Consider the following 22,463-nt stretch of genomic DNA (forward strand, 5'->3'; position numbering starts at 1 on the left):
ACCTAAGTTACTAATTTCACAAAACTTAATAGGTACCAAACTGCACAAAAAAGTAATGCACCACAATGAACATAAATGCCAAAAATAAATAGCAAAAGTTGCATTACCCTACTAATTCCTTAATATTTTTAGTATAAATTAACCTAGTTAAACAAACTCCAACTTAATAGACTACCTTTTTAACTCAAAATCAATAGCAAGTAAACATTTCACACAATCACTACCATTCAACAAGTACTACTAATGTGGCATAAGCACAGAATAAGAACTAAAGTGGGAAAAATAACTGCAATGAAAACACCAAACATTTTAAAGTACTTGGGGTGATGAAATGAAGCACCCCTCTTCACACAAAAATATGTCCCGTACAATTCGATTATTCTCATCACATCTCTCTTCTAAATTAAAATTAAATTGAAGCAGGCAAAAGGCTTGGAAACACCAACCACAATCCAATCACTCGCTAAGCTTAAACAGAGGCCATGTGTCGGATCAAGTCGATAACGCGGGAACTGGGACACAAGAAGAAGTCCATTAGAAAACTCATACAAGCATACAAGTCTGATTGAAGGTATAGTACTTAGAGCTACACAAAACCGGAATTAAGACAAGTATAATTTACCTGTAACCCCACTCATTGTCATACCATGCAACCAGCTTAACAAAGTTGTCGTTCAAAGCAATTCCAGCCTTGGCATCAAAAATGCTTGACCTGATAATAAATTGCATAGAACATAAGTTCCAATTTCCTAATCTAAAACCCTCGGCTATGTTACTCGGACTAGATTTTCAAATATTTCAAACTCTTAAAAAGTCATGTGAAGCATAGTAACATAAGATCGTATGACAGGCCAGAAAACCAACATTAAAAAGAATTAAAAAAATCATACCTGTTGTCTCCAACAAAGTCAGTTGAGACCAAATCTTCCTCTACATAACCAAGAATTCCCTTCAAGTTAGTTTCAGATTCCGCCCTGTGCACAAAAAATGGGTCAGAAAAGAATTCAAAGTGAGCTATCTTAAGGACAACTTAAGGTATGATTATAAGATAATTATTCTAATCATTACTTGATTGCAGCCTTAATGTCCTCGTAGGTAGCCTTCTTCTCAAGTCTCACAGTGAGGTCAACCACAGAGACATCAACAGTGGGAACGCGAAAAGCCATTCCAGTCAGCTTGCCATTCAATGCCGGCAAAACTTTGCCAACAGCCTATATGATTACATGATAACCATCACTATCAACCATCAAACTTCAATTCCAGTAACAACTTGCATAATAAAGCATTTGAGAAACTAAAAATTAACATAACAAATACCTTGGCAGCTCCAGTGCTGCTGGGAATGATATTGAAAGAAGCAGCTCTACCGCCTCTCCAGTCCTTCATTGATGGACCATCAACAGTCTTTTGTGTAGCTGAATAAAAAGAATAGAAACATCAGTCAATAATATGCAAATGGTTGCAAAACGAAGTAAAATGATAGCTTAAGTACTAACCAGTAATAGAATGGACAGTGGTCATAAGACCCTCAACGATGCCAAATTTGTCATGGATCACCTGCCACCGAGTTAGAAGTATGTCATCAACTCAAAGATAACAACTATAAGCTAGACGCACAAATAAATTTACTAGGAACAAATATTACCTTGGCCAATGGGGCGAGACAGTTGGTGGTGCAGCTAGCATTGGAGACAATGTTAAGATCAGGCTTATATTCCTTCTCGTTGACACCAACAACAAACATGGGAGCATCCTTACTGGGAGCAGAAATAACAACCTTCTTTGCACCACCCTGAAAAGCAACAAAGCATAACTCGAAATAAGAACACCAAACACAAATATAAGAAAAATAATTAGGCTCCAAAAGTAAAAAAAATTCTGCCTCTTGGAAAACATATGTCGGGTAAATTCCAATCAACTTAGTTCTAATAAGACCATAAGTGTACATTAGCTAAAATTAATTTCAAAAACCTTCAAGTGAGCAGCAGCTTTGTCTTTGTCGGTGAAAACACCAGTAGACTCGACAACATACTCAGCTCCAGCCTCAGCCCATGGGATTTCCCCAGGATTTCTGTAATAGACCAAAAGCCAATCAATAAATCAGATTTTATATGATAAAAATCCCCATGCCCCTCTTTCCTTAAGAAAAAGAAAATATTACCTGATACCAAAAACAGTGACGGGCTTTTCACCAAAGAGAAGGGTCTTGGAATCCTTCACCTTAAGCTCATGGTGCTTCCATTGACCATGAACACTGTCGTACTTAAACATGTAGGTCTATACGCATAAAATTACCAAATCAAATCAGCAATCAAAATATTTAATAACTTGTATAATATAATTATATGAAGGTTATTCATGTTAAAACTAGCATTTGAGTCAGATTGGGAAAAATAAGTTCAAATCTCAGCCAGATCTACCTTCAAATAGATCTATCATCAGTTAATTTTTCAAAATCAAGTGAGCAAGCATAACAGTCAGATCAGAAAAAATAAGTTCAAATCAGCACTCCTCTCAGATAACATCTGTTCTACCTAAAAACTTTTGACACAAAAATTAATTCAAAGAATCGACCTGGTGGAACATGCAATAAAGCAACAGAGCTAAATCTACAAAGTAAAAAAAAAAACAGAAGTAAACACACGAACCATGTAATCAGTGGTGATGAAAGGATCGTTAACAGCAACGAGCTCAACATCATCACTTTGGAGAGCAACTCTCGCAACCAAACGCCCGATCCTTCCAAATCCTGCACCAACCAGCAAAAGAAAATCAAATACATGATTAAAAAAGTTTTTTTTTAAAAAAAAAGCAGCAAAATTGATTTAAAAAAGTACAAGATATTACCATTGATTCCGATCTTGATCTTTCCCATAACGGCAGAAAAAAAAACTCAAACAAAGACGACGAAGAAAACCTGAAGATGGTGGAGTGAAGCTATGATTGAATAGTTACAATGGAGAAAAATGAAAAGATAATAACGTTTATATATGCGTGCAGGGTCTGAGACCTAACCAGGGTTGATGACGGAAATTTCTAGAAGACAAAAAAGTTGTGAAGAAATCGGAGCCATTGACCGATTTAATGGTCATCTCGTGATCGAAAATTTTTAGCAAACGATGGAAATGGTACAAATTCAAAAATATGTTTGGATAGAAGCTATACTAATGTAATTATATTATAAATCTTATAGTTATTTTTTATTAAGTTAATGTGTTTATAAAATAATATTTATTATAAATATTCTCTTATTTGACAATGATCGGTCAATTATTTTGTCAACTCTGCTGGTGTTTAAACTTATGACCTTTAGGAACAACAAAAATTTCTTTAATCAATGAGGTAAATTGATTCTTGCAAATCTTTTAGTTATTTAATTATATTTAATAAATATAATATAATTATATCTTAATTTTTATATACATTCTAATTATATAATTATATATATTTAAATTTTAAATGATAGATATTAAATTATCTATAAATATTTAAATATACGATAATAAAATTGTTAATAAAAATTATTGAAATTAAGAAAGAGTTTTATATATAATATATATTATAAAATTCTAAGTATAATGAAAATAATAATATATTATAACTTGATATTTTAAATATATATATAAGAATTTTATGTACATCTATAAGAAGAATCTTAATGTCTTAGTGTTATACATAAAATGTTATAATAATAAGTGTATTGTTTTAAATAATCTAAAATTAGAATATTTTATATAATCATTCACAGAAAAGTAATCGCTTAAGATCATATAATGACTACAAGCAAAATGATAAAAATTCGTCCAAAAAAACTCAAACAAAATAAAGATGTGAATAGATCTAACTACATCAACAAATGAATCACAAAAAATAGATTAAGCTACTGAAAGATCACTGACAATCGTAAATCAGAGTTGAAAGTCGTGAGAAAAATATCTTCAAACGCAAATCGAATATCCACTATATTTATTAGTCGAGACGATGACAAATAACAACCATATTAATCAATCAAGAGGATGTCGAACAGTGTTTTGAAAACCGGATCGGACCGGCCGGTTCAACCAGGAACCGTTGTCTAGTCCGATTCAAACTACACCGGTTGAACCGCTACTAGTGAACTGGTCGGAACCGCTGAACCGTTTGAACCTGACCGGCTGAAAACTGGAAAAAACCGAAAATTTTGTTTTTTTTTTTAAAATTTAAACCAAACAACGTCGTTTGTTAAATGAGCCAAGTCGAATTCGAGTATTGCTGAGCTCAACTCAAACTTTAAAAGTAAGCTCAACTCGACTCAAACTCACGAACTAAAAATTATCAAGTTCAACTCGAAATATAATATTGAAACTTGAACTCGAAAAGGCTTGAACTCAAAAAAAATTTAGAAGCTCGATTGAAGCCTAAAATTCGAGCTTGATTGAAGTGAAAAAATAGTTCACTCTATGCTCACCAAAATGCTCCATATTTTTGAATGCCAAATTACCTCTATTATTTATATAAGTTAATTGGGATGCTCTTCTATGTTTCTTAGCCATGTAAGATTGTTTTGTTCTCATATTTTGACTCTTTAGACTTTTGGGATGTTCTTCTATGTTTCTTAGCTATGTGGGATTGTTTAAAAAAAAAATAAACCAAACAATATTATTTTGTTATGATTTTTTAGCCCCAAATTTATTTTTTAATTATAGTTATATAATTATATTTATTATTTAATATGTTTTACCTTAAATATTATGTTGTAGTTAATTTGAATCATTTTGTTTCACTTGATTGTATGGTTTTTAACTTATATATGTTACGACTTGCTTTGAATATGACTTGTGATATACAAAATTATTTTTTATTAAATATTTTTGGTATTTTTATTTAATTTTTTAAATAATTATGACGTCGTCCGGTTCTTCTGACCGGTCGAACCGGTTTGACCGGTTGAACCAGTGAACCGGTAGCATGACCGGTTCGCTAACCAGTACGGTTCTGAAAACCATGATGTCGAATTCAACCCTAAAAAAATTAAACAATGAGATCGATCAAACAACCAATAAAAAAGAAGAAAGTGTGCCAAAATATAGACGGAAACATGTTATGAATACAAAGTTATTAGAATCTAAAAGAAAAAATTAAAATATATGATATAGAAAAATAAGAAAAAAAATAATAAATATTGACATTCAATGATTAGTACCAAAATTGATACTGAAGTTAGTCAACCAAAATAGAAAAAAGACAACGAATAAAACGTTAAGAAAAAGGAAAAACTAAGTGTGCGTTTGGTAAATTTTTCTAAAAAACACTTTTAGCTAAAAAAGCATGCTTTGATCGCAAAATCAATGTCAAATGGAAAATTGAATTTTTTTTATAGAAACAGTAGTTTCAAAACAATAGTAAAAGCTAGGATTTCTAGATTTATTTATTTTTAACTTTACGTTTGGAAGTAAAATATGTATTTACATTTTATTTAATAATTTTGTTGAGTTAATCGATCGACGAAATAGCCAAGAGGGGAGTAAATTGACAATTAAAATTTTGGTGGAAGCTTTTGTAGAAAATAGAAAATGTTTGCACATCGATTTAGAGTGGTTCGACTTTCTCAACCAAAGTCTAAGTCCACTACCTTAGCTATCCACACTAAAGATTTTCCAACAAATTCACTAATTTGTTCTTTCTTTTGAGGACAAAGAGTAACCTTACAACTCCCTCAAGAATTATACCCCAAATTCTTGAGAACACTCTCTCCCAAAGAAAAATACACAAATTTGCAAACTTACAGAAAAACCTCACAAGGCAAGATGTTTGCATAATTCTAGAATAAAGAAAGAACACTAAAAAATGAATACAATTGAGCACAATAAGTGTTCTCGAAAGCAAAATGAATATTGAATGAAAATTTGGTTTAAAATGCTCAAACTTGAGGTTTGATGTTTTATCTTTTATTCTCTCTCAATTATTGTTTCTTGTTATTGATCAATGACTCTTAAGCTTGTCTAAATACACCTTGGATCACTTCTGAACGTTGGGGATCATTGGTGAAGTCAATAGAGTCGTTATTGTGTAATTATTATTTAATAAAATAGTTGGGAGTGTGTGTACATCGATGCTCAAGGTGCATCGGTACAATGTGTGTAAAATTCAAATATTTCGACCATTATAAGACTTAGTGCATCGGTACACTAGGGGTGCATCGGTACACTAAGTACATTCGATGTTCCAAAAGAGCCAAAAGTGCATCGATGCATGGTCCGTGCATCGTTACATAAAATGCATTCGATGTTTCAATAAATTCAATAGTGCATCGATGCATAGCTGTGCATCGGTGCACAAAATGCATTCGAAATAGGGCGTGCATCGATACATCAAATAGTGCATTGGTACATCCCTTTATAAAATTGATTTTTGGCTCGATTTTGGTTCAAAATACTTTGTAAAAATTGTTTCAAAAATATTTTAAGTTTAAAAACACAATTTTACACTTTAGTAAGGATTGAAATTGATCTTTGAAAAACTTGGAGTATTATTTTGATATTCGAATAATTTAATCGAATATACTATTATAAAATCTTAAAATTCAATTGCACTTAATTTGTTATATCGAAACATCAAAATGTTTTGAACAATCTACTCCTTTTTGATGTAGCAAAATATTTGAGTAATTTTAAGATTTTCTTTTGAAAAATCATTTTTGAAAACAAAATTTTGATTACTCCCCCTTACTATATTCTCCCTCTTTTTGTTAAATAAAAAAAAACTCTATAAATGTTTTTAAAACAAGGTTTTTTTGAAAACTTAGCCAATTGATATTTAGAATTTTAAAGTTTAAGCTGCTAGGAACACAATCAAGAGAAATGTTAGCCATTAGTTTCATAAATCAATATTTATAAATAATGTGCAATGATAAATTGGTCATATTTCAACTAAAATGTAAATGATGCAAAAATTAATAAACAATAAGTTCAAATTAAAAATTCAACTAAACCAAGTATTCAAGTTTAAAACATCCAATATCCATAACATCCAAAACATAAATCCAAAAACATTCAAAATGTTTTAACAATGAGTCCTAATTTCGATCCAAGAAAACTAAAGCAAGACAAGGTCTAGTCATCCAAAGGAGGATTAGGAGGAGAAGGATAATGTGCTCGCATCTCGAGTGTGAGGTCATCTAAACGTTCGCGCATCTCCCGTTGAAATTCCAATTGTTGAGCCACCATAGCAGTTAGATGGGACTCTATGGATGCAAACCTTAGATCAAATGACTCCACAAACGATCGAAAGTATGGAGGCATTTGTTCCTCTTACTGTGTTGGCTCGTCCTCGGGTACGTGATCGTCGATATCTTTAAATAGCTCTTAAAGCTCTGGATCATCATCCGCTGCCGGTGCCGGAGGAGGTGGAGCTCGTGTAGAACTAGCTTCCCGGTGTTTTCTCAGTGGTTCGAACCCATTGATCACCTTCATTTTTCCATCTCGATTTCTTTAAGGATGTGAAGTTGATTTGGTTCTGGAGAGGGATGGGAATATCAAACGAAACCTTAAGCCCGAGTTTGATAAAAAGATTACAAAGGAGACAGTCGTAAACTAAAGTTTCTACATTTTTAGATGGGACAACGTTTACGGTATCTACTAGCTCACCAAAAATAATATGTGGCAAATTTATTTTCTTGTTATGTTGGATAAAATGTATCCACCATAAATCTAAGACTCTAAGAGAGGAGTACCTACCTTTGGATGGTCTAAACCACCAAGAGATCATCAAGTGAAGGAATCACTCGTGATGAGTTCTTAAGGTACTAACAATATCCTTAGCTTTATAGGGAGTAACCACCATTTCTCGTTCATTATCTAGACCCTCGTTATCTAGTTCAAAATGGGTAGCGATTGTGTCGGAGTCAATAAAAATGAATTCACCTAAGAGATAGGATCGCATTCCTATAGTTTTGGTTTGATGCTCATTTTGGACACAGACCACATTGGAGTAGAAAATGGAGACTAATTGGTGATAAACGATGGGCTGAATTTGAAACAGTTTATCAAACTTCCAAGAACGGAGGATAGGAAGATATCAGAAATTCATATCGATCATTGCTTGAATAGAGAGAATATGTTCTTCCTGGATTTTGTATGATTGAAAAGAATTAACGAACCTATGATAGAGTTCTTCTCGACGATGACCAGGTTTGTTGAAGCAAGAATTAAGAATGGTCATTTTGGGTTTGTTTGGATTTGGATTTGAGGTGGAGGAGGAATGGGAGGTCGGTTTTGACTCGAACGACTAGAGGATGACCTAGGGCATTTAGGATTAGACATGGTTCAAGAAATTGGAATAGAATAGATACTTGCAATTTTAAAAACATATGTATGCAATATTATCAATCCCAAAACTCAATAACAGTCCGCAATATTCAAGGTTCTCTAAACCGAATCTTAATGGGCAATTTTGAAAACTATGTTTGAAAACGATGTTTGAAAATCAATATGAAGTTTTCAAAACAACATAATTAAATCAAAAACAACAATTTTAAAATCAAAAAAAAAAATATTTCGAATTTTTCGAAAATTTTGAAAAATCTTGTGTTTTTGATGAAATTAGTTGTAGAATCTAGTTTATAAACACTATATAGTCAATTCCCAATATATATTTCAACCTAAAACTAATCAAAACTAGTCCTAAGTTCAAAAATCAATAAAATAGAGGTTTTTGAAATATTACCTTGAAAAATTTTGGATTTTGTCAGAATGTGATGTTGTTTGCACGAATTTAATGAATGTAGCAAGTTTAGGAGTTGAAAATCGAGTTGATTCCAACTTGAAACGATGAAAATGATCAAAGATGGAGATTTGGAGTTGAGAGGAGGCGTACGGTGTGAGTGTCTTTTGTTTTAGGGGTTTTGAAAGAATAAAGAAATTAGGGATTATAAACCTAAAACACGACGAGTGTATCGATGCACTATATAGCGTATCGATACACATTCAAAGAATGCATCGGTACACCATCATTGTGTATCGATGCACATTCAAGGGATGCATCGATACACTTTCTAGTGTATCGATGCATTTTGCATAAAAATGTCAAAATCCATTTTAAACACTTAAAATGCTAAATTAATTAGCTCTAGTGGTATTGGCATTTCATATATAAAAAATTAACGATGTTCAATCAATCAAATCAATCCTTAATCATTATTTGAACATATAATTAATTTTCACTAAGAATCATAAACTCCCCATAACTAATAGCAAAGAATACAATCAAAAGTGTTATTTTTATGATCATTTTTCAATTTTAATTAAAAGTGCTAAAAACAATTTAAACACAAGTCAAACTGGGTTGGTTAAACCTAATTCTCTCATAAGTGTCCAAAATCTTTCTTTATCTAGAGGTTTTGTAAAAATATCCGCTAATTGATCGCTTGTAAATGTATATGTTAAGGCAAGCAAATATGTGCAAGTATACACAATCGATTCAAGTAATGTAGGGTAAGTGAGTACTCCACAAGGATTGGTCGAGAAATATATTTTGACCACAACTAGAACTAATGTCACAAACTAAGTCCTACTAAGTTGTCAACTTAAGAACTAATATTAATAAAACAAAGAATTGGTTTAATGAGTTCGGGAAAGTTTAGTCGAGGCAAAATAAATATGCAGAATAATAAAACAAAACAAGACAAGTGCTACTTTAAATATAATGCAAACAACCTCACATATTTAGACATATCATAGAGCACTGATGCTAAATCCTTGCATTGTCAACAATTATTTCTAAGTCTAGAATGAATTATTATGACTCGCTCAAGCTGCCCGACAGGATTACTAGGTATTCTTAGACGGTTGATATGGCAATACTACTCAGCGTTAACTATAGCCCTTGGTTTGTCAAACTGTTGTTGTAGCAATACCTCTCAGTGTAAACTATAGGCGTTGTCTATCCTACACTAGCGTTTATCCCTTTTAGTAGATTGAAACTCACTCCTTATCTCTAAGGTAACAAGTTAGAACTTCACCATCCCGGATTCATTCCATTGCTCACGTGAATCTATCTGAATTCTCTCGAATCTAAGAATCACTATCTAGACAAAAGGCTATCTCTCAATGCTCTTACAATGCCAAGACATGTTTTACCAATACCCCAGGCGATCTCTCGATGCTCTTATAGTGTAAGGTAAAATATTTAAACCGTGAACAAAACAGTCATAAGCAAACATAATTCATCATTCATATAACATAAAAATATTGTCCAAGAAAAACAAAGTTTAACACCAAGTAAGACATTCATGGTGCTATCAAAGATCATCTAAAATTCAACATTTAGTACAACCCCAAATAGATAAAGAGTTAAAACAAAGAAATAACGACTCCCAAAACTAGAGGTTCTGTCGCGACGATTTTGATCAGCACTACGCCTGCCTTGGTGATCACCCTCTCTCGAGGCCTGATCACCGCTCTCCTAATGTCTTGCTATGGAGGACACCAAGGAAGGTTGGTGGGTAGACGGTGAAGAAGCACTGCAGTTGCTTGTTCATGCCTTAGGTAAAGTTCTTCTCTCTTCTTCCTTCCCTTCTTTTCTTCTTTGGCGGCTACGGCTGGTTATTTATAAGGAAAAATCTCCTAGGGCTTTGCATGCATTTTTTGGAGTTTCCTTAAATAACCGTTGTCAAATAATTGTCTAGACTTAAAAAGGAAAGGAGATTGTTAGAATAACTAAGGCTTGCTTGCATGTGAAGTAGGTCATCCATTTGGCTTGTGACATAGGCGGTTTCGTCACACCTGCTTCAGACTTCCTCAGATAAACCTTGCCTCGACGAGATAAATCTGCTCCTCACGTTCTCATCTGTTCCGTTGGCCTTTGCAAATTTACGTTGTCACGATTGAAATGTTCTTCTTCTGTAAGTTTCCTGCACAAACACAATCCAAACAACCCTTTCTCCTCAACAACATCAGTCAAGCCACATAAATCTTGCCTAAGTAGAATTTATCCACCACAAGCTAATATAACTTATATGCAACTAAATGCAACTAAAATGCTATGCATACTTTGTTTAGACGAGTAATAACTTAAGTGAAAAGACTAGAAATTAAGTCTTTTTACGGTGTTATCACTAATTGATGCAAAATATCAACATATTCTAGAATTATATCTCCTTTTGTGACATGATCTCTGATGAAATGATGTCTAATTTCAGTGTGCTTAGTTCTAGAGTGTTGGATGGGATTTTTAGTGAGAAAAATAGCACTAGTATTGTCACACTTGATAGGAATGGTACTAACTTCAATTCCATAATCTACAAGTTGTTGTTTCATCCATAAAACTTGTGTACAACAACTACCGACTAAAATGTATTCCGCTTTAGTGGTAGATAATTCAACACAATTTTGTTTCTTTGAAAACCATGAAATCAGCGTATTTCCTAGGAATTGACAAGTACCGGAGGTACTTTTCCTATCTATTTTGCATCCTCCATAATCTACATCAGAAAAGGTATGCAAGTTAAAGCTAGAGTCTCTAGTATACCAAAGTCCTAAACTAGGAGTGTCCTTAAGGTATCTAAATATTCTCTTAATGGCTAGTAGATGTGATTCCTTATGGCATGATTGAAATCTAGCACATAAGCAAACACTAAGCATATTGTCCGGTCTAATGCAATTAGATAAAGCAAAGAGCCAATCATTGACCTATATAATTTAACATTCATACATTTACCTCCTTCATCTTTGTCAAGCTTTGTAGAAGAGCTCATTGGAGTGGCATGAGGCTTTACATTTTCCAATCCAAACTTTTTGAGCATATCCTTGACGTACTTAGCTTGATTGATGAAGATGCCATCTTTTCTTTGCTTGATTTGGAGTCCCAAGAAATATGAGAGCTCCCTCATCATGCTCATTTCGAATTCACTTTGCATTAGCTTAGAAAATTCTTGGCAAAGAACATCAATAGTAGAACCAAATATTATATCATCAACATAAATTTGAACTACTAATAAATCTTTACATTTTCTCTTTAAAAATAATGTAGTGTCAACCTTCCCTTTTGAAAAACCTTTTACTATTAAAAAGTTGGACAATCTTTCATACCAAACTCTAGGAGCTTGTTTTAAACCATAAAGCGCTTTTGTCAATTTAAAAACATAATCTGGAAATTTTGAATCTTCAAAACCAGGAGGTTGTTCCACATACACTTCTTCTTTTATAAAACCATTTAAAAATGCACTTTTAACATCCATTTGATATAATTTAAATTCATTGAAATATGCAAATGCTAATAATATTCTAATTGCTTCCATCCTAGCTACGGGAGCATATGTTTCATCAAAGTCTATTCCTTCTTCTTGAGTATAGCCTTGAGCAACAAGTCTAGCCTTTTTCCTCACTATATTACCACTTTCATCAAGCTTATTCCTAAATACCCATCTAGTACATACAATAGATTTATTACTAGGCCTTTCAACTAATGTCCATACTTTACTTCTCTCAAATTGATTTAACTCTTCTTGTATAGCCATAATCCATTTTTCATCATGTAATGCTTCTTTGATATTCTTAGGCTCTATGTATGAAATAAATGCAACATAATTACATATATTTATAAGAGAAGATCGAGTTGTTACCCCTTTGGATGGATCACCTATAATTTCACCATCCTTGACATAGTTGTATTCTCTTGGGTAAGAGATTTCCCTTTCTTCAATGGTTGGATTCTCGAGAACATCGTGAGTTTCCTCATCTTTTGTTTCTTGCTTTGATGAAGGTTCTCCAATGTCATGTCTAACGTCATTTCCTTTTACAATACCTATATCATCATTCACGCAAGAATCCTTCCTCAGAAGGGGATTATCATCGCAAACGACATGTATAGACTCTTCTACAACTAAAGTTCTTTTATTAAATATTCGATAAGCTTTAGAATTTAATGAATAGCCCAGAAAAATTCCTTCATCACTTTTAGCATCAAATTTGCCAAGATTTTCTTTACCGTTATTTAAAACAAAACATTTACATCCAAAAGGATGAAAATAGCTAATGTTAGGCTTTTTATTTTTGAAAAGTTCATATGGAATTTCTTTAAAATAGGCCAAACCATTACTCGGTTTATAACATAACAAGCGGTATTTGTGGCTTCCGCCCAAAAATATTTTGGCAAATTGTTTTCACAAAGCATGGTTCTAACCATTTCTTCTAAAGTTCGATTTTTCCTCTCAACAACTCCATTTTGTTGAGGGGTTCTAGGTGCTGAAAAATTATGGCTAATACCATTTAAATTACAAAAATCAGTAAATCCAAGATTTTCAAATTCAGTATCATTATCACTCCTAACACTAGATATGGATTAACCTTTTTCGTTTTGGATTACTTTTGAAAACATGATGAATTTTTCTAATGCTTCGTCTTTAGTACTTAAAAATAGAACCTAAGTATATCTAGAATAGTCATCTACCAATACAAAACAATATTGTTTTCCACCCAAGCTAACAGTTCTAATTAGCCCAAAAAGATCTATATGGATCAATTGTAATACTCTACTAGTTGATACATCATTAATGGACTTAAAGGAAGGTCTTTTATGTTTTCCTTTAGCACATGCATCACATATTTTATCATTATCAAATTTTAGATTTGGCAACCCTCTTACTAAATTTCCTTGAATTAATCATTGTAAAACACTCATGCTAGTATGCCCTAGTAACCTATGCCATAACCAACTATCATGCTCATCCTTAGCAACTAGGCATAAATTAGTCATATTTAAAGAATCTAAATGTACCATGTATATGTTTCCTATTCTATGACCAACAAGCATAATCTGATTAGATGCAATGTCAATTACTTTACAACCATTAGTTTCAAACATGACATTGTATCACTTATCGCATAATTGACTAATACTCAATAGATTATGCTTTAATCCATTCACATATAACATATTTTTAATTTGTATGGAAGAGGTATTACCTATAATACCTATACCTTCTATGTGACCTTTTGAATTATCACCAAAAGTCACATCTCCTTCAATTTTGTCGTTAAGCTCTATGAATTGGCTCTTGTCTCCGGTCATGTGTCTTGAGCATCCACTATCAAGGTACCATGAGTTTGAATTTGTTTCATGTGCCTTGTAGCAATGCTCCTTTCCCTACAAACATAGATTAATTTTTTATTTTTGGTACCCAATTTCTTTTGGGTCCATATTCATTAGTCTCCAAAATTCTAGTCCCTTTAGGTATCCATTTATGTAGGATATCCTTATCTTTAGTAGTAATGAGTTCTTTAGGAACCCATATACTTCTAATGATTTTTCCATTAGAGGTTCTTCAGGGACCTCTATGATTGTAGTTTTTAAAACTTTTTCTAACAAAGTTGGATTTTGAACTTTCTCCATTTTCAAAACTTTTTGTTCCAACTTTATTAAAAGAAGCTTTAAGATCATCAATTTCTTTTTGATGATCATCGATGACCTTTGAAAGTAAATTATGCAAATCATAAATTTTATTTTCAAACTTATCTAGTTTGACTTGCAAATCTTTAATTTTACTTTCAAGATCATTGTTGGTCTTGGATATGAGATTATTTTCATTTTTCAATTTTGAAATATCATTTTTGTATTTCAAAAATAATTTATCATAATCCTAAGCCAACCTAGTATATTCATCTAACAGCTCATCAAAAGAATAATCTTCGAAATTAAATGAGCTAGAGGTTACCTGAGAGCTTTCCCCGATATCCATCAAGCACAAGTTTGCTACTTCTTGTTCCTCTTCATCGGAACCTTCATCATCCCTCCATGTAGCCACGTGAGCCTTGTGTATTTTCTTCGATTGGTCCTTATTCTTCAATTGTGGACAATCGTATTTGACATGACCTGGCTTTTTGCACTCGTAGAAAATGATAGGGTCTTTCTCCTTTGGTTCATTTTTGAAGCCTTCATTTCGTTTAAATTTTCTTCCTCGGTTGGGCTTCATCAATTTTCTGAACCGTTTGGCAAATAATGTCATTTCCTCGTCATCGTCATCGTCATCTTCATCCGAATCACTCTCATCTCTTGTAGATTTAAGAGTAACTCCCATATTCTTCTTTTTCTCCTTCTCCTTCTTTGTCTCATCAATCTTTTCGAGGTCTACCTCATCTTGAAGCATCATTTCAAGGGTGAGGAGAGAACCAATTAACTCTTCGAGAGTTAAAGACTTTAAGTTTTTAGCCTCGATGATTGCCGTTTTCTTTGATTGCCAAGCTTTCAGAAGAGAGTAAACTAACTTCCTCACAAGCTTCTCCTTTGGAATGATATCTTCATATGATTTAAGACCATTAACAATCGTTGAAAATCTATCCGCCATAGCTTTGATATCTTCGTCCGGTTTCATCCTAAAATTTTCATAGCTATGAGTTAGAAGACTAATTTTAGATTCTTTTACCTCGTCTGTGCCTTCATGAGTGACTTGTAGTTTATCCCATATCTCTTTGGCGGTTGTACAAGATGAAACTCTTCCGTATTTATCTGGTCCAAGAGCACAAAATATAATATGGATAGCCTTTGAGTTTAGTTGGAACATTATTGTTTCTGCTTCACTCCACAATCTTGAATGAGTGGAAGGTATGAAGTAACCGTCTTCTATAATATTCTATGCTCCCATGTCACTTTCTTGAATGAAGTACCTCATGCTATTCTTCCAATAAGCATAATTAGCTCTATTGAAGAAATTAGGCTTGTTGACAGGCATTGAATCAAGACCAAGGTCGAAGTTTAAAGTGGTTGCCATTGATGACTTGAATATCGATATAACTTTTCCCGAATCGACTCAAAAGGCGATTAAACCTTCACATGAGTGAGGCTCTGATACCAATTGTTGAGTTAATCGACGATGAAATAGCCAAGAGGGGGTGAATTGGAAATTAAAATTTTGGTGGTTCGACTTTCTCAACCAAAGTCTACGTCCACTATCTTAGCTATCCACACTAAGGATTTTCCAACAAATTCACTAATTTATTCTTTCTTTTGAGGACAAAGAGTAACCTTACAACTCCCTCAAGAGAAATATGTTTACACAAATTTGCAAACTTACAAAAAGACCTCACAAGGAAATATGTTTACACATTTCTAGAACAAAGAAAAAGCACTAAAAATGAATACAATTGAGCATAATAAGTGTTCTTGAAAACAAAATGAATATTGAATGAAAATTTGGCTTGAAATGCTCAAACTTGAGGTTTGATGCTTTATCTTTGATTCTCTCTCAATTCTTGTTTCTTGTTATTGATCAATGGCTCCTAAGCTTGTTTAAATACACCTTGGATCACTTCTAAACGTTGGGGATCATTGGTGAAGTCAATAGAGCTGTTATTGTGTAATTGTTATTTAATAAAATAGTTGGGAGCGTGTGTGCATCGATTCATACTCAAGGTGCATCGGTACATTGTGTATAAAATTCGAATATTTCGACCATTATAAGACTTAGTGCATCAGTACACTAGGGGTGCATCGGTACACTAATTACATTCGATGTTTCAAAAGAGCCAGGAGTGCATCGATGCATGGTCTGTGTATCGGTACATAGAATGCATTCGATGTTTCAATAAATTCAAGAGTGCATCGATGCATGGTTGTGCATGGGTACACAAAATGCATTCGAAATTGGGTGTGCATCGATACATCAAATAGTGCATATGTACATCCCTTTATAAAATTGATTTTTGGCTCGATTTTGGTTCGAAATACTTTGTAAAAATTGTTTCAAAAATATTTTAAGTTTAAAAACACAATTTTACACTTTAGTAAGGATTGAAATTGATCTTTGAAAAACTTGGAGTAATATTTTGATATTCAAATAATTTAATCGAATATACTATTATAAAATCTTAAAATTCAATTACACTTAATTTGTTATATCGAAACATCAAAATGTTTTCAACAAATTTAATACTAACATACTTAAAAACAATTTATTATTTTTAATAATTTATTTAAATTATTTAAAAATAAAAATAATTTATAATTTATATTTTAAAATATTAATAGTGAGTTATATAAAATTTATTTTTATTATAATGATATTTGTATTTTTTATAGTTGAAATTGATATAATTCATATATAATAATAATTTTTTAAATTTATTATAGTTTAATTTGATATTGTTTTGTACATATAATTTAAATTGATATGATTCATATATAATTGTAAATATAATTTAAATTCTATATTTTTAATTTACAATATAATGTCTGTAATAGACATTTTATATTTTCAAACTTACTTTTTAACAACAATCTCAAAAAATTAAATTTTAAAATGTACTTTTGTACAACACTTTTAATAGTTTGTTTATATAACACTTTTAAAAGCCATTTTTTAAAAGTTATATCACACTAGCCCTAAGGTGATTAAATATGTTATCACAATCATATAGTTAGATTCAATTACACTTATATATAACTATAAAGCTTACTTAAATAAAATTATAATATTAATACTGATAGAGTAGAAAGCAAAAAGAAAAATGGATATAGAAAAAAAAATTCTGCTTATTATCATGGCATGAAAACTCCATAGGATTTTTTTTCATCTTTATAAGGTATTTTAAAAAATTAATAAAATTATCTAAAAATAAAAATACTATTATTGAATGAAAATAATATAAGAAGATTTTTTGACTTAGTTTAGGTCGGGACCGAACCAACTTAATTTTTCTTAAAAAAACTAGGGTTTTTGAAAAATAAATAATTTTGGAGTCTCCACCGACTTCTGGGTTAGGTGGGTCGAATATCTAAAAATATCTTTTAAAATAATTTTTTGAAAATTAAATTAAAAGATAAAAATTGATATGCGTTTAACCATATAATCATTTTAAAAAAGGTTCGGGAGTCGGTTACGCGTGGGCAGGGGTGGATGCACTAAGCCCCCTAGGGGTCAAGTGCATCCCCATTATTTAGGAAAAAAAGTAAAATTTAGTAGAATATGTTCAAGAAAAATGGAAGAATTTTTTTTTGCACCCCCATTATTTTTAAAAAATGAAAATTAAAATTTTGGACCCCATTTATAAATTTCTGGATCCGCCACTGCGCGTGGGAAATAATGAGCACCCCATATCACCCAAAGTTGGTACCTAATGATTACACATCATCTTTATATTTGAAAATTATAACTTCAAATGGTATTTAAATTATGATCTATTTTAATAATAATATTTAAAAATAATATTCTTTTTTACGAACAATCTTCGGAAACATACCCCTTGTATGTTAATGCGTGTTTTCATAGATTTCTTGTATAAAAGATCATTGTCTTAATTTCATGAAATATATATATATATATATTATACTCGAAAAATTACTCGGATAGAAAAAGACATCATTTACACATTCCTTATCAGTTGAGTAGTGTTTTCATAAACTCCTGGCTCAAAATGATATCTAATATTTTCGTTAAACTTCGATGAAATACACTTAACATATATTACGAACAAATATTTAATACATAAGTATTACCCAAAACAAATAAAATTATAAAATATACATATATAAATACATGTAACTAGCTACATACGCATAGGCATAAGTAAAACTAAAATGGAGTAAAATATAACACACACAAATATGGAAATATATACGTACATACGAAATAAAGGCGGAATTTGGCCCAATAGGCTACCCATACTTTTAATTTGAGATCTATGACAAATGCAACAGTGCTCAGGGAACTCGTCACACCGGGATGACGAGTTTCATGTGATATAAATTTTTAATGGGTTGTGTCAGGTGATTCCTGCAACCCGAATAATTTTAATATATCCTCTAGGACTCGTCATACTCGTGTGACGAGTCCCAATAAATTTTTTTTTGAAAATTTTAAAATAAATGTAAAAAATAATATTTTAATACCTATGGAACTCATCACGTTGGTGTGACGAGTTCTAACCGGTATAAATTTGAATTTTTTGACCGTTGGATTGAGCGTCGTTCAACGGTCGAAATTATTTTAAAATTTCAATGGAACTCGTCACGCCGGTGTGACAAATTTCAACGGGTATAAATTTGAATTTTTTTACCGTTGTTCAACGGTCAAAATTGTTTTAATATTTAAATTTGAAAAAACTAGTCGTTGGGTAGAGTAGTATAAATAGAAGTTTGTGCTGGATTGATTTTTCACTTGTAATCAAACATTCTATTGAGAGGAAAAACTTTTTCTTGAAGATTTTGTGTTGAAATGGCCTCAAGAGAAGAAATGTTACGTCTTGATGATGTTCATATTTAATTGATCGAGTTGACAATGGTAAATTTAATTTATTTCATTTCATTTTAGTTTTAACGAAATGATATTATTCATAATAATTATTTATGTAATTGTATTAAATAATTGATTTTCAAATTGTAGCGAGAAGAACGAGCCATTCGTCATCGAGGAATGACGAATGAAGAGCCATATAAGCAGATGGTGATATATATTTCACAATCTAGATTATATAGAGCGACATTTCTTCGCGGATTTAAGGTAATGTCGACACTGATATCGGCGTTGATTGAGCATTGGAGGCCCGAAATGCATACGTTTCATTTTTCTTGTGGTGAAGTGACGATAACTTTGGAAGATGTCGCGTATCAACTTGGCGTTCCGATTAATGGTATGTCATTGGTGTTTCGCAACAATTATGCGCGAGTTGCTGTTATTTCAAATTTATTGGGAAATGAGGCTCCAGTCGATATCATTGATGGGATGCGGATACGGATGACATGGTTGGAAAGAGAATTTAGAATAGAGATAATCAACAGAGCAAGAGATGATATATGCAACTCGAGCATATCTGATGACGTTGATTGGAGGAATCTTGCTACTGGATAAATCAGGCAATTTGGTGCACACACAATATCTTTTGGTATTGGAAGATTTCGATGTATGTCGCCAATATAGTTGGGGTTATGTAAGTTTTAGTTTTTTTGTATCGTGAACTCTGCAAGGTGCCCATAGTCATTAGAGGACAAAAACCAGATGTAGCAGGTTGTTTAGTTTTGCTAAAATCATGGCTATGGTATCGTCTTCCATTTTTTATGCCTGTTACATCCACTCCTATGAAATTTCCTCTCGCCGAAAGGTAAATTCCTATATTTAAAGTTTTGATATTTTATAATATTTATTTAAATATTTTTAAAATTACAATAAATAATGTAATTTTTTTAGATGGCGACACCGAATAACCGATACAAAGTTTCGGGTGCAACCAAAGTAGATATCTGGATGAGAATTGATATCGCTGGTAGACATGCGGTAAATTTTAATACTTTTGTCTGCCTATACTTTACCCAACCTAAATTAAGTCTCCCTAACAATACTTGCTATCGGGAGATGTCGAGTCCCTTTCAGCACTGAGTTGATACATTCATCAAGGTTGATAGTCATATGGCCATAATATCGACCCTCAACATCATAAGCTTATGACCGTCTCTCCCTAGGGATTTCAGCTGTTAACTCATACACATCATCTCCGTATATTCTCAAATTTTCAAGGCGTGCACGGAAGTTTGGTTGGAGTAAAGCATACCTTAAAAAGTAGTAAATTAAATGTTATTGAAAAATATATTAGTGAAGCATAAATAATTAATGACAAATGCTAAGGTACTTACCCATGTTGATAATCTCTTTTTTGATATTTTTCTGCTTAAACATCTTCATTGCATTTGACAAAATATGACGTATACAATACGCAGGATATACGTGCGGAGGCGTCGATCTATTTTTGGGTCTAAAAATTGTGCTTAACAACCCATGCGATCGATCTGAGATCATATAAACCCTATCTTGAATGACAACATGAGAACGCAAGTTGGAGATAAAGAAATTCCAAGTTTCCTCAAATTCATTTTTAACAATGATGAAGGCAATGAGAAAAATATTTATGTCTCCATCTGGTGCAACGGCTATCATCAAGACGTGTCTTTAGAGCCCATACAAAAAAGTGTCATCGACTTGAATCATTTGTATGAAAAATCTAAACCCTTCAATAGCTGACTTAAACGCCCAGAACAAGCCACCAAAAATTCTCTTCCCTGGTATAACGTCTCCCTTAAGCGTGATTACGGAATGAGTACAGTACCTAACAATGGTTCCAGGGATGAAAAATTCCATTGCTTGCAGCAGATATGGTAGCTCATTATTTGATTGATCCCAATCACCATACAACAAGGTCATTGTTTTCTGTTTAACTATCCATGCCTTGTAATAAGTCAAAATATAACAAAATGTATTCCGAATGGATGTCACTAACCCAAAAATGGGCACTATTGGATTTTTCCACCAACAACTTCACATAAGAGCGTATGACATCCAAATCTAAATGTATGTGGTCTTGTGTCAAGGAGGTCATTATACATGTGTGCTCTGCATTGAACCTTGTGATTTCCCACAACATCTTCCGTTCTAGGTATGATACTCGTATCCTCCATTTATAGCCAACATCATGGTGTATACACCTTACAAAATTAGTCTTTTGATCCGACTCTGCGACATAGAATTGAAGATGAGCTTTGATGCAGTACTCCTTGATTGCTAGTTGTGCCTCTTTTTTTGTTTCAAACTGAGACCCAATAGCCAACTCAGATGACCGCTTGTCTGAAGAACCCTAGTGGGCAGCACATAACTCTAGCATATCAGATATTTTAGGATTCCGTATAACATCGTAGTTAATGTTATGCATTGCAACTGCATGGTGATACTGAGATAAATAATGGTGAGACATTTCAGGTTGAGGGTCTGTCATTGCCCGAATATTTGTAGCATTCTGCAATCCTTGACATCGTGAAATAACTGCCTCGCATACATCATCCTCAACATCCAAACCTTGTCCCTTTAAAGCAGCCTAAAAAAATCAAACTCATCAACTAATGGTGTGTCATCATCGTCTACAAATGGAACAATATCTTCATCACCGTCGCTAAATTCAGTAAGGCTTTTACTGAACCGTCCAACAAGGTTATCATCACCATAACTTGCATATGGTTCAGAGGGTCCTACTTCTTCTATTCTTTGAGCTGGTACTGTTGACATCGGAATATCAGTTGCATTCGTGGTTTTGACATACATCTCCACCATATTATTATTTGATGATTGATAAAGTCCAACCATAACAGTAACATTGTCATCATCATCAAACTGAACTTTTCCATATGCCATTGGATTTAAGAAGATCAGGTGCCGATAACTTAAACATGAAATAGAAGCTCCAAGTTTTCTCTCAATTTTTTTCTTTATTTGGCGATGAGATACATCTACAGAGAACATCATACTGATGGGGATCTGTGACTTAAACACAGTACCAACATCAGTTTGTAGAATTTCACCATTATAATGGATAACTGAAAATTTTGTTGCTCATTTTTTGAAATGTTTTTGGTTAGATGAAAGGAGTTTATTGTGTAGGAGATTGAAGACGAAAAGAATGTGTTGTGTAAGAGATGAAAGGGGTGTGTTATGTAAGAGATTAAAGATGATCTGC

At 32.6% G+C, this 22,463-nt stretch overlaps 1 protein-coding gene across 2 annotated transcripts; it reads right to left on the minus strand.

Annotated features, from left to right (window-relative positions):
* Window positions 1-287: 287 nt before the first annotated feature.
* On the minus strand, window positions 288-17,433 carry LOC120195694 (glyceraldehyde-3-phosphate dehydrogenase 2, cytosolic). Of its 2 annotated transcripts, XM_039197636.1 has the most exons (12): window positions 17,427-17,433; window positions 2,848-2,892; window positions 2,649-2,749; window positions 2,162-2,277; window positions 1,972-2,071; window positions 1,646-1,792; window positions 1,497-1,557; window positions 1,318-1,415; window positions 1,069-1,211; window positions 891-974; window positions 623-712; window positions 288-512 (listed from the first exon to the last, which is right to left on the minus strand). In XM_039197636.1, exons 2-12 carry the CDS (start codon window positions 2,873-2,875, stop codon window positions 470-472), a joined length of 1,011 nt encoding a protein of 336 aa, XP_039053567.1. In that variant the 5' UTR covers window positions 2,876-2,892; window positions 17,427-17,433; the 3' UTR covers window positions 288-469. The 2 variants fall into 2 exon arrangements, with proteins under 2 accessions (XP_039053567.1, XP_039053566.1); XM_039197635.1 differs by lacking the exon at window positions 17,427-17,433 and having other exon boundaries at window positions 2,848-2,961.
* Window positions 17,434-22,463: the final 5,030 nt, after the last annotated feature.

Source organism: Hibiscus syriacus, unplaced genomic scaffold, assembly GCF_006381635.1.
Source record: "Hibiscus syriacus cultivar Baekdansim isolate YM2019G1 unplaced genomic scaffold, ASM638163v2 tig00117017_pilon, whole genome shotgun sequence".
NCBI classification, from domain to species: Eukaryota; Viridiplantae; Streptophyta; class Magnoliopsida; order Malvales; family Malvaceae; genus Hibiscus; species Hibiscus syriacus.